The sequence below is a fragment of the Drosophila sechellia genome, chromosome 3L (assembly GCF_004382195.2).
Source record: "Drosophila sechellia strain sech25 chromosome 3L, ASM438219v1, whole genome shotgun sequence".
In the NCBI taxonomy this organism is placed as follows: domain Eukaryota; kingdom Metazoa; phylum Arthropoda; class Insecta; order Diptera; family Drosophilidae; genus Drosophila; species Drosophila sechellia.
This window is the reverse complement of record NC_045951.1, coordinates 25,499,995-25,513,034: the sequence shown is the minus strand read 5'-3', so window position 1 is coordinate 25,513,034 and position 13,040 is coordinate 25,499,995. Positions and strand designations below refer to the sequence as shown.

Here is a 13,040-nt window from a genome sequence, read left to right as displayed (position 1 = left end):
TTTCAAATATGGTGCCGTGATAACATATTAGACTTAAATGGGTCCAAGTGTAAAGTTATGACCTTTTGTCGTGCCAACCCAATACGCACGACTTACACTCTAAGTGGGTGCTCTGTGGACAGAATAACACGAGGTGTTCTGGACCCAAAACTAAAATTTTTTGAACATATTTCGTCTATTCTCAATAAGGCCAGGGGTGTGCTTGGTTTTATAAAAAGGTGGTCTAAGGAATTTGACCTTTACTTGACTAAAACCGTATTTATTTCGTTAGCCCGTCCGATTCTCGAGTGCGGATCACCTGTTTGAAGTCCACAATACGCAGTACGATACACGGCAGCGCCCCTCGGTCGGTGAAAACAAAAAGAAAAAAAAAAAAAGTATTTCAACCAAACCCACAGCCACTAAAATTGGATACTTACCTCAAAAGTGGAAAAAATCAATTATAATTATGATCCCTAAGCCTGGGAAAGACACAGCTATCATCATACAGGCCAATAAGCTTACTTACTTGTCTATCCAAGCTATTTGAAAAAGTGCTGCTGCTACGCATCAGCCCCCACCTCAAAACACACAACACACTCCCATCGTACCAATTTGGTTTTCGGGCAAAACATGGAGCCATTGAACAGGTTAACCGCATCACAACAGAAATTCGCACTGCCTTTGAACACCGTGAATATTGCACAGCTCTATTCTTAGACGTTGCAAAAGCATTCGATAGAGTATGGCTGAATAGACTTATGTTTAAAATAATCAAACTGCTGCCTCAAAACATACATAAGTTTCTAAAGTCTTACCTATATAAAATAGTGTTCGCTGTTAGATACAGTTCAGTCCCAACAAACTACCAGCTAACGATATCCACATTCGCTGATGACACTGCAATACTAAGTCGATCCAGATGATCAGTAAAAGCTACGATGCAACTAGCACGCCATCTAACTTGTGCAATAAAAAACAAGAGAGATTGCTATAGTCGAGTTCCCGGACTATCAGATACCCGTTACTCAGCTAGTGGGAATGCTAACGCAAATTCATAACTTTTCTGATTTGATATCAAAAGGTGAAAGGAGGGGCGTGGGCACAGTGTTTTTGGTATACCGATACAGTTGACAAGACAAATAATAAAACGAAGAAAAATCTATACAGTTTTAGTTCTGGGCGGTTCTGGGCGGCTTGTGGGCGTTAGAGTGGGCGTGGCAGTATGGATCAACAAACTTGCGTTGCGTCTATGTCTCTAGAATCTGTGTGCCTAATATAAACCTTCTGGCCTTTAAAGTTCGTGAGATCAAGGCGTTCATACGGACGGACGAACAGAAGGATATGGTCAGATCGACTGGACTATTGATCCTGATCAATTATATATACACTTCCTTCTGCCTGTTACATACTTTTACACGAATCTAGTATACCCTTTCACTCCACGAGTAACGGGTATAACAAAGGAGACTGCTATAGTCGACAGCAAGATATTTAAACGTAATTCTTAAAAAATTTGTTAATATAATCAAATTAACTATTTCAATAACATTGCAGATTTTACATGTGAACACTGTGTTCTGCAATGGCGTTATGTTGCAGGCAATAATTGGGGTATGTGTAGCAATGGTATAGGAGCTATTGGATGTGGTCCACAAGAAGAATTTCGTTCGTGCTCTGATATTGCCTTAACTACAGAATATTTGCACCCATATCTAGGTCCTATTAGCGCACCACCTACACAATCTAATGGAATGCCTGCGAACACGACACATAATTCTGTTAATACACAAAGTGACAAATTAAAGTATATTTTCATCATTTTACTGCTGTTAATACTAATATTAGTTTGCCTTGTTGTTATACGTTTGAAGTTCCACAATCACAACAGCTTTTGTATTCAACAATTTGTTAATAATCTTAAAAAATATTTATTTTGGAATTCATTTCAACACAATAATTTTATATGTGATGTATTTACCCCTGGCAATGATAAATTAGGTAGCCGACCCAGTCAACTTCCACGAAATAAGAGATTAAATAATGAAGTAAAAAATTTAGTAATAGAAACAAGCACAGTATAAATACCTGTAAGTTGTAATTATTTTTGCACGTTTTTAAACAAATTAATAAAATAGTTTACAATTTGTTTATGTTAAGAATGGTTATATATATCATGTGATTAAGTAAATATTTATTACAAATTGTTATTTTATGTTAAGCTGTGCACTATAAAAAACCAAATTCAACGTGTCCTCATAATTTTTGTATTTTACGCACTCAAAGGAGAATTTTTCGCATGGTGCCAATTGTTAAAAAATAATATAGATTTAAAGTCAACGAACTTCTAAGGTGAAGGGCATATTTTGTCAAATTTACAATGCATGAGCATACGTGTGCACACATACAGTTGTCTGCTATCACTGTATGCGTAGAAAAGAGCTGTTTGCTGTAGCGCTCTCCGCTCTTTCTCTATCGAACAAAAAACTCGAGAGAGCCTGGAGCCACCTCTAGAGCCACGGCCAAAAAATCGCGTGCCAAAAATTTGTATGGCGTTACGCATCTTGTTATTCTAGTGTCGTTGGTTCAAGAGTGGCTTGACCAAAAGATTATTAAGCACACTTTTTCGGAGTACACTTCACCTATCGTACGTGTGGCGAATAATAATGGAAAGAAAAGTTTGTGCTGCGACTATCACAACGAATTAATCGGATTGCTTTAAAAATTTTGTATCTGCCGATCATAGCAACATTTAAGGATTTGCTACAATCGACAACTGATTAAGTCCTTTTGTATTCTTTATAAAATCAAAGCTTATTTCGGGAAAAAGTGAAAGTGTTTGGAATATATCTTAGTGGATCATTATTTTAATTTATTTTTAGAGAATGCTATAGTCGAGTTCCCCGACTATCACATATCCGTTAGTGTGAATTCGAAATTTCATAATTTATCTGGGATATCGACAGATATTTAAAAAATTTTCAAAGGTGTGGACGTGACCGGTTTGGTCGTTTTGTAAGTGAAAGGAGGGGCGTGAATATGAATGAAAAATAAAACGATGGAAAATCTAAACAGTTTTCGAAAGTGTGGACGTGGCGGTTTTGGGCGGCTAAATGCGTTAGACTAGTCTTGGCAAAAAGTTTTTGGCAAACCGATAGAAACTTACAACACTAATAAAATTATGAAAAAATATCCAGCAATTTTTTAAAAATGAAATTTACAAGACTAATATCAATTCGTGGCATTTTTTTTGCGGTTCTTTAAAGCCAGCTATTAAAAATCTTATTAGCTCAACAAGCTCTTAGAAAAGATTTTTTAGTTTTAGTAGTTTTGTTTCCAAGAGAGTGTAGCGCCTTCACTATTTGGGCAATATAGGCCTTTGGAAAGCAGGCGTAGAATGTTATGTTTTATGTGTTCTATGTGCTTACGTGCATCAACTCCAGAGCGATCTGCTTATTACTGAGAATTCGACAGATTTGCTGACCCTGAAGGCAGGTCATTTATTTGTAAGACAAAGTAAAGCAACTAGCAGTGGTAAGCTCAGAAAGCTTGTGCATTCGGATCTTCGCCGACAACCCAAATCCAATAAGACCAAGGATGCTATGGTGGGCCGCACGATGTGTCGTCCGTTACTGTTCAAATTTCGTCCCAGTCATGGCCAAGTACTTATCTATCCTACTGCTGTCCGCGGCACTTGTTGGAGCTGCCAAGCCGACCAAGAAAGGGTTCGTTCGGCCCCATTGATTCTTTTAATTAAAAGGCTTTTTGTTCTAGTATGATATTTAAAACAATTAACTTACCCTTCGTATAAAACCGTAGATCGATCCTTTGAGTGCGTAAAATACAAAAATTATGAGGACACGTTGAATTTGGTTTTTTATAGTGCACAGCTTAACATAAAATAACAATTTGTAATAAATATTTACTTAATCACATGATATATATAACCATTCTTAACATAAACTAATTGTAAACTATTTTATTAATGTGTTTAAAAACGTGCAAAAATAATTACAACTTACAGGTATTTATACTGTGCTTGTTTCTATTACTAAATTTTTTACTTCATTATTTAATCTCTTATTTCGTGGAAGTGGACTGGGTCGGCTACCTAATTTATCATTGCCAGGGGTAAATACATCACATATAAAATTATTGTGTTGAAATGAATTCCAAAATAAATATTTTTTAAGATTATTAACAAATTGTTGAATACAAAAGCTGTTGTGATTGTGGAACTTCAAACGTATAACAACAAGGCAAACTAATATTAGTATTAACAGCAGTAAAATGATGAAAATATACTTTAATTTGTCACTTTGTGTATTAACAGAATTATGTGTCGTGTTCGCAGGCATTCCATTAGATTGTGTAGGTGGTGCGCTAATAGGACCTAGATATGGGTGCAAATATTCTGTAGTTAAGGCAATATCAGAGCACGAACGAAATTCTTCTTGTGGACCACATCCAATAGCTCCTATACCATTGCTACACATACCCCAATTATTGCCTGCAACATAACGCCATTGCAGAACACAGTGTTCACATGTAAAATCTGCAATGTTATTGAAATAGTTAATTTGATTATATTAACAAATTTTTTAAGAATTACGTTTAAATATCTTGCTGTCGACTATAGCAGTCTCCTTTGTTATACCCGTTACTCGTGGAGTGAAAGGGTATACTAGATTCGTGTAAAAGTATGTAACAGGCAGAAGGAAGCGTATATATAATTGATCAGGATCAATAGTCCAGTCGATCTGACCATATCCTTCTGTTCGTCCGTCCGTATGAACGCCTTGATCTCACGAACTTTAAAGGCCAGAAGGTTTATATTAGGCACACAGATTCTAGAGACATAGACGCAACGCAAGTTTGTTGATCCATACTGCCACGCCCACTCTAACGCCCACAAGCCGCCCAGAACCGCCTAGAACTAAAACTGTATAGATTTTTCTTCGTTTTATTATTTGTCTTGTCAACTGTATCGGTATACCAAAAACACTGTGCCCACGCCCCTCCTTTCACCTTTTGATATCAAATCAGAAAAGTTATGAATTTGCGTTAGCATTCCCACTAGCTGAGTAACGGGTATCTGATAGTCCGGGAACTCGACTATAGCAATCTCTCTTGTTTATTATTTTAATATAAAGAATATGTTACTTTATATACCATGTTTATATTTGAATATAAATTAATTTATATAGATAAAATTTATTTCATAAAATATTGATATTCTTTATTTTATGGTAAAATCTACTTAGACAGATTATAATTGCAGGTTTTTCTACCAAAGTAAGATTCTGATCTAGTGTTAAAATATATTCACCTGGTAACTGTGCCAAAATTTCATATATGCAACTTCCGTTCCGAGGATAAAATCGGTTATCTAGATCTGATTTATTTGGCTGAGAAGGAGATCCATTAAGAATTGACAATACATTTTTATCCAAGCATGACTGCTTAGCATTTGGATTTGGGCATATTCGAAACTCAAAATATCTGGAAATATAATTATGTATATACTGATTTTAAGCAACACAAAAAAATTAGTTACCCCATATGACTAGCTGTCAATTCTACACGAATCGTCATTTGAGATCCAGGCAAATAGCTTCGCACAATTAAGCCTTTTCCCCAGTGGCCACCATATTCGTGGGGTCGTGGTTCTGGAACATCCCACGCGTCTCCACATTCTCCACATTTACCGCCGTTTCTTTGCCATTGCCGGCTAAGCCCTCCGCAGTATAGTTCATGGTCATTATAGTCTGGTGGTGTTTGAAATCCAAAACGCCAAGCTGATGCTCTACTGGGTGGTTCGACCAGTCTGCCATGGCCACTACACGACATTACAAAAATTGAAGCAGCAAAAAAGAAGGCAATGTACCATTTCACTGCAAATACCATGTTCGTTCCCGGCATAAATGCTTTAAGTCGGGAATTCAAAATATTCATTTAAATATAAACAAAGCTTAATTATCATATAAATTTTTTTATAGTCTACGATTATTATCAAATATTAACGAGTTCATGAGTAAGTAATATAATCATAATTATTAATAATTATTAATTAATAATTAATTATAATTATAGGTAATAATGGTAATATCTTATAGGTAGCTTCTAAAAAATTGCGTATTTAAATCTGCAGAAATAAATAAGATTTACGTTATGCCTATAAATGTAATGATCTTCTATACCTTTCGTAAAACAACAGTTTTTTTTATGTTATGTTGGGTGCTTAGATTATGGATTCTGGAGAGTAAAATTACTCAAAGAATTTAAAATATAAAAGAATCTGTGGAAGTGGAAGTTTTTAAAGCTATTTATGTAGACTTATGGATATGTAACTCAAGCCGTTTCCAACTTCCTGGAAAAAGACATAAAAATATAACTCATTAAAAGTAGGTATGCCTTCCGAGGAGAAGAGTTTTCATAGAGTACAGATTTGAATGGTGCTTAACAGACTTAGTCAAAGCTGATCTAGGAGGATAGAATAGCTTCGTCCGTTGTAAAATATTTAGTTTAATCACGAAGCCCGACAGTTGCCAATTTTATTTAACAAGTTCTATTTGGAGCTTTGCAATATTTAAGCTTTTATACTGTAAATGGGATACTTTTCTCAGGGATCCTCCGTAACTACTTTTGATTTGTGAATCACCAATAAAACTATTAAGTCAAAGCATTCTCTACGTGATCTACAACATAAACAAGAGAGAACGCTATAGTTCAGCTCCTCCACTATCAGATACTTCTGTCGAGGCTAGTGGGATTGCTAAAAAGAAATTAGACGCGCTAATTTAGTCATAAACTGCTGAACATATCTGAATTTTTAGAGAATTGAAAGCCGTTGCATTTTTAGCCGGTGTATTTTGAGTTAATCCTTTATTTGGGGTCTCTCATTACAGAATATGTCTTCACTTAATTCAAATTCAAACTAAGAGAGGTTTTCGTTTAACATCAGAATGCATCGTTTTTAACTTTTATCGTTCATCAACGTTCATCTCAAATTGGTAAAAGTTTATTATTGGTGAATTTTTTATATATATTTGTTTATAATATTGTTTATTCTTTACTAGGTATTTTTTTCGCTAATTATCATTAAAGAATGACTTACGTGAAGATCGTTGTTAAGCTAAATAATGTTTGTTTGTATACTTCATGTCAACACGGTTCGTTAGGTTTAAACTAAAATTCGTGCTACTTTTTGTTATTTTCTATTCCATAAAATGGGATGAGCTTGAACTGGCTCTGCTCAATTGACGTCTACGTGTATATTTATAAATTATTGTATATTTAACAGCTCTCACTTACTTGAGATGTACCTATACATACAGTATTAATAATAAGGCTCGTTTTAAAAGTCACTCAGATCTTAAAACATATGTCGACTCAATTTTGAGTTTCAAGTCACTGCAAGGAGCGGATTCCCTCTATTTCCCTTTTTATAAAGAATGTTTTTTCTTCTGCTATATATTTTATGGGAGACCAGTATTTAAAATTTGTTTTTAATTGTTCAAAAATTGTTTAACTGATCTGGATTAAACTTTTTGAAGACAATACACATATTAAACCGACATTACGATTTTTAGTTTGATGAGCTGTTTACTTGGCAAATAATTGTCCTTAATGTTTTATGAATGTTCATATTGGCAAAGATAAGGACAGAATTGGTATATTAGTTTGATAAGAATCATTACAGACTCGATCTATTCATGTTAGTCAAGATCTTTAAACTAATAAGCTAGAAATAACAAAAGCTAAAATTTTATCGTGCACTATGTCTAATCGTCACACCGACTCTTACGTTTTGTGCAAATCCATAGAAATTTATTATTTTAAAATAATATGAAAAATATCAAAACATACTACATAGATCCGTTGAAAAGTATTAAACAGGCAGAAGGAAGCGTTTACAGCTATATGAAGGATATTTATGTACATATGTAGGAATCGGAACCAAGCTCGAAGAGCAAATATGCCGTGAGACGCGGAGTGGTCTTCGGTTCTAATAACGCCACAAGAGAGCATGAGAGAGAGAGAGAGATGAATAAAATTGATGGGGAGTCGGTGCCGAGATCTCAAGCGTAACACATGAACCACACATTGTTGTAAACTCTTTAAAGTTTAACCACACGTTATGCTAAATGTTAATAATAATATATTAAACAATTATAATAACACAACGTCGCCGTAGGAGTTTTATGCCATTAAACGGAACATTGGGCCACAATTTTGGGGCTCAACCAGGTTATTTGCAAAAATCAGTCATCAAACAAGGTTGTGTGTAAAAAGTATGTAAGCCTTTGTGCTATGCGGTGGTGTTGGCAGTAATTAAAGAAATTATAAAACTCTGGTGCAAAATTTGCAAAGAAAACGATTTGTGTGGGATCGAGAAGGCAAATTTGCGAATTGCATGATATTGTGAAATTGTCTTGCTGCAACGTGATGGAATGACAGAGAAACCGACTCTAAGAGAATTGATGTGAGCAACCTAGAAGGCGATTGATCAGCGAGAGTACCAAATCGGAGAGCAGCGTAACGACTTTGTGGTGGACGTCAAAAATCTAGAGACAGGATTGTGGACGTAGTCAACTGGACAAGGTGCAAGGTGTTAATCAGTTTTGGTGGATGGCGGATAGCAGAAGTTGTGCATCAGCAGAGAACTTCAAGTGGCTAGTAAAAGCAAGTAAAGGAAGCGGAGCGATAACAAGGCGGTAGCGATCTACAAGAATGTTGGGAAAGTTGTCACTAGTCTACAAGAGGATCTGAAGAGGTGGCGCTTGGATATGCAAAGTGGCAGCTAAGATCGAGAAGGCCAAGGTAGAGCAGTATTGGTAACGCGCTGTGTAGGGAAAGAGAAGGAGAAGAACGAGTTACAAATATATCTGGAGAAGTATTGGTGACGCCGAGTAGCTGGAAAAAAGAAAGATCTGGAAAAAAACGAACTCGTCATATAGGGAGAAGTATTGGTGAGACAACGAGACCGAATTTGTATTTGTGAGTTGGCGAGACACTCAGATAGTTGCAACATTGGCAACTGGCAGCAAACTTAACGAGTGGCGGTAAACGATTGCCAGCGAAAGACGCCACAAAAAGAAGACAGAACTGGATGATACCATGTTAACGGATGAATATTACGTAATTGCGATGTTGCATTAACAGAAGTTCAATTTTAAGTAGTGTTAAGAGTTGCAGTATTTTAAATTAACATTTCTTAGAGTTAAACTGTATTATTTCATTGGCCAAGTGGCATTTTTGATTTAAACTGTTATGTTTGATACCTTACATTACCTTGATATTTAATATAATATTCTAAAGGTATTTTCTAGAACTATAGTTAAGTTTGAGAATGAACAGGCAAGATTTAGGCACTGCCAGTTGGAGAGGTTCGAGAAAAATTAACAGAATTGGGACTTAGCAGAGATGGAAGGTGTAACGTGTAACGAAATAAAGGGATGGAAGACGAGAGTACCTGTACTTGCTGGTGTACGCTTTAGAGGCTGGCTCTAGCTCATGGCGTTGGGTGTGGTGGTCTTGCTTGTACAGATATCTTTTCGTTGCATACATTAATGATTAAGATCAAGAAGTTGAGCGTGCTTACAACAAGAAAAGAGCGTAAGAAAGTTAAAAATAGAATTTGCTTGCTTGTGTGAGTAAAAACAAGAGACGAGAACGCATATATGTGTGCATGTTGTGCTAGAAGACGATTTTCGGGCCGAAATCAATTCTGATCGAAGAAACGAATTTACATATTTGAAGTTTTGGCCAATTTCGTAGCAATATGATGAAATAAAATAAAAATTCACGCCCTGACTATTATAATTTAAAAATTTTTAAAATTCGTTTGTTAAGATCGCCGCTCGAATTAGCTACCTTTTACATATTTATATAGTGACGTATTTGGGTGGTCCAAACCAGCCACTTCTATTATTTCAAAGAAATCAGTAATGCACTCTAGTAATTTTCCATAATGTATCCCAGCTGCGCAGCATTCGTTTATCTTTGGCAGCGCAGCCGTTCTTGTAAACATCCTAAAGCCTGACCTAAGCAGATTTGACTGCCCTCTTTCAACGCTACCTAATCTTAAGGACCCAAGAGCGAGGCTCTCCCGAAATACAAATATTGTTCAAATACTGAGGCTTCTCCTCAATCCAATTTGCATTTGATTTTTAGTCTTAAGCTGAGATCCAAAGAATAAAGTCGTGAAACTATTTCTCCTAAAAACTATTTTTTATTTCTTGGCGTTGTCCTTAGTCAACTGACGGGACATTAGTTCGACTCAAAAATAAAACAACAATTTTACTGGCGCAGTCGGTAGGATACAAAAGTATCCGAAAAAAAGAACCTTCGAGTGGAAATAAGTTAAATTGTATAGTCCAGTGCTCGAAACATCTCCCAAAATAAATTCGTGAAAAGTCTTCAACTTGGATTATAATTCCAATTCGGTTATCCAATAATAAGTGGAAGTGAAATACGAAACAAAAACATTAAGTCCAAAGGCAACTAAGTTTTAAAACCAACATATAAAAATAAAAAATAAAAACAATATAGAATTTTAATAATACAACACAAAAATTTACAAAAAAAAAAAAAGTGAAACTAGAAAGCTTAAAAATAATAATAAAATTGAATCCGAAACAAAACAAAAAAATAAAACACAAATTTTAAAAATTTTACAATAAAAATGTCACAACCAATTATTGCCGCACCCCAAATTGTTGCGCTGAGCGACATCAACCTTGCCGAAGCCCGTCGGCAGCTTAAAGACATTATGCCATTCAAGGGTGATCCAGAAACCCTTCACACCTTTATCAGCAGAGTGGATTACGTAATTTCGCTCTACCAAACAAATGATGTCCGACAACAGAGGATTCTACTGGGAGCCATCGAAAGGAACTTGGACGGACAGATTACACGATCTTTGCGACTTCCGAACATCGAAGATTGGTCTACCCTTAAAGCAAGACTCATCGCGGAATTTAAAACTCAAACACCAAACTACAAACTTCTGGAGAACTTCAGGGAGACACCATACAGAGGAAACCTAAGAGCATTATGCGAAGAAGCGGAAAGACGACGTCAATTACTAATTTCGAAACTACACCTGGAAGGTAACCAATCGGATTTTCTTATTTATATTCAGGCTATTAAAGAATCTATTAAGATACTGATAAGGAAACTACCAATACAATTATTCACTATTTTAGCCCATCACGATATTACAGACTTAAGATCCTTAATTACCATTGCACAAAATGAGGGAATTTATGAAGAACACATTAATTTTGAATTTTATAAAAACCCAGAATATCGTAATAAAAATTCAAATTCTAATCAGAATTCGAAAGCACAAAAATTCAATACAAATGTTCAAACTCAATATCGACCAAGTTACTCACAATATTCCCAACCCTTCCAACCTAATTTTAATCAATACATTCAACCATTTAGACCTAGCTATACACAGCAGATGACTAACAACCCACCCATGTGGCACGCACCTAATTATTTCAGACCCAACCAATACATAAACCCACAACCCATTATTCAAAAAAATCATTTCCAACAATATCCCAACAAAGCTCAAAATCCCCAAACAACGCATTTTAGAGGAAATACATACCCTCGACTACAACAACCCTCTACATATAAAAATACTAACTTCCCGATTACTAAACGACTAAGACCATCGGACAGTGAACAAACTAAAATGTCTATTGACGAAATTAGATTCCAAGACGGGCATGAATTCGAAGAAGTCCAACCTAATTATTACGAGCAACAGTATTATAACCAAAATCAATACAATCCGCATCAAAATCATAGCTTCATTAATGAAGGGCAACAACAAGTCCAATCTGTACAACAAATTAATAACAAACAAAACCAAAATAATTCTGAACTAAACGAAAATTTTCGGTTAACAGCCCCGGAAAAATACGAATTCATAAAAATAGTATACAAATGCCTTCTAGACACAGGATCAACAATTAATATGATCAATGAAAATATATTTTGTCTTTCCGTTCAAAGTAGTAGATGTGAAGTTTCAACATCAAATGGCCTTATTACCTTGAACGACTTGATAATGTTGCCCAGAAATAGTATTTTCAAAAAAACCGAACCATTTTATGTGCACAGATTTTCTAATAATTACGATATGCTAATTGGCAGAAAATTGTTGAAAAATGCTGAATCAGTTTGATCAAACATACAAATTAATTACTTCAGAATCCGAAAGAAACCAAAATTTGTATATCCAAAGGACACCAGAATCAATTGCAAGCTCAGATCAGGAATCAATAAAGAAATTAGATTTTTCACAGTTTCGATTAGATCACCTAAATCAGGAGGAAACTTTTAAGTTAAAAGGCTTATTAAATAAATTTAGAAATCTTGAATATAAGGAGGGAGAAAAATTAACATTTACAAATACAATGAAACACGTACTAAATACAACACATAACTCCCCAATTTATTCGAAACAATACCCACTTGCGCAAACACACGAAATCGAAGTAGAAAACCAAGTACGGGAAATGCTGAATCAGGGATTAATTAGGGAAAGTAATTCGCCATACAATAGTCCTACTTGGGTCGTACCAAAGAAACCGGATGCTTCTGGCGTAAATAAGTACAGGGTAGTAATTGATTATAGAAAGCTAAATGAAATAACCATACCTGACAGATATCCAATTCCAAATATGAACGAAATTCTTGGCAAACTGGGTAAATGCCAATATTTTACAACGATCGATCTGGCAAAGGGATTTCATTAAATAGAAATGGACGAAGAATCAATTTCTAAAACTGCATTCTCCACAAAAAGCGGTCATTACGAATACCTTCGAATGCCATTTGGCCTTAGGAATGCACCCGCTACTTTTCAAAGATGCATGATTAATATCCTTCGAGTAAATGAGAAGGTTCGTAACAATACGCACCTGACAAAGTGGATAAAGTGAAATTAGTTTTCGCGGTAATAAACTTATGGACAAGTCCAGAATACTGGCACATATCGCAAATAGTGACCCACCAAGTCACTAACAGTGAAATAA

General features: G+C 35.4%; 1 protein-coding gene and 1 long non-coding RNA gene across 7 annotated transcripts in view; one reads left to right on the top strand and one right to left on the bottom strand.

Moving 5' to 3' along the window:
* Positions 1-985: 985 nt before the first annotated feature.
* LOC116801225 lies at positions 986-1,800 on the top strand. Its single transcript, XR_004361860.1, has 2 exons — positions 986-1,479; positions 1,537-1,800. It is a non-coding gene; the product is annotated as an uncharacterized LOC116801225 (long non-coding RNA).
* A 2,035-nt stretch (positions 1,801-3,835) lies between these two features.
* The window catches only part of LOC6620693, a 35,062-nt gene continuing 25,857 nt past the window's right edge, over positions 3,836-13,040 (bottom strand). For 2 of the 6 annotated variants that reach the window (XM_032717831.1, XM_032717832.1), the window contains exons 6-8: positions 5,537-5,906; positions 5,309-5,481; positions 3,839-4,534 (exon numbers count right to left, since the gene is read on the bottom strand). In XM_032717831.1, coding sequence (XP_032573722.1) covers positions 4,008-4,534; positions 5,309-5,481; positions 5,537-5,906 — 1,070 coding nt within the window. In that variant the 3' untranslated portion in view covers positions 3,839-4,007. Of the gene's footprint in view, positions 4,535-4,591; positions 4,792-5,308; positions 5,482-5,536; positions 6,350-7,096; positions 7,259-13,040 lie in introns of those variants that run through there. The other 4 variants (XM_032717840.1, XM_032717841.1, XM_032717833.1 and 1 more) reach the window with 4 other exon arrangements.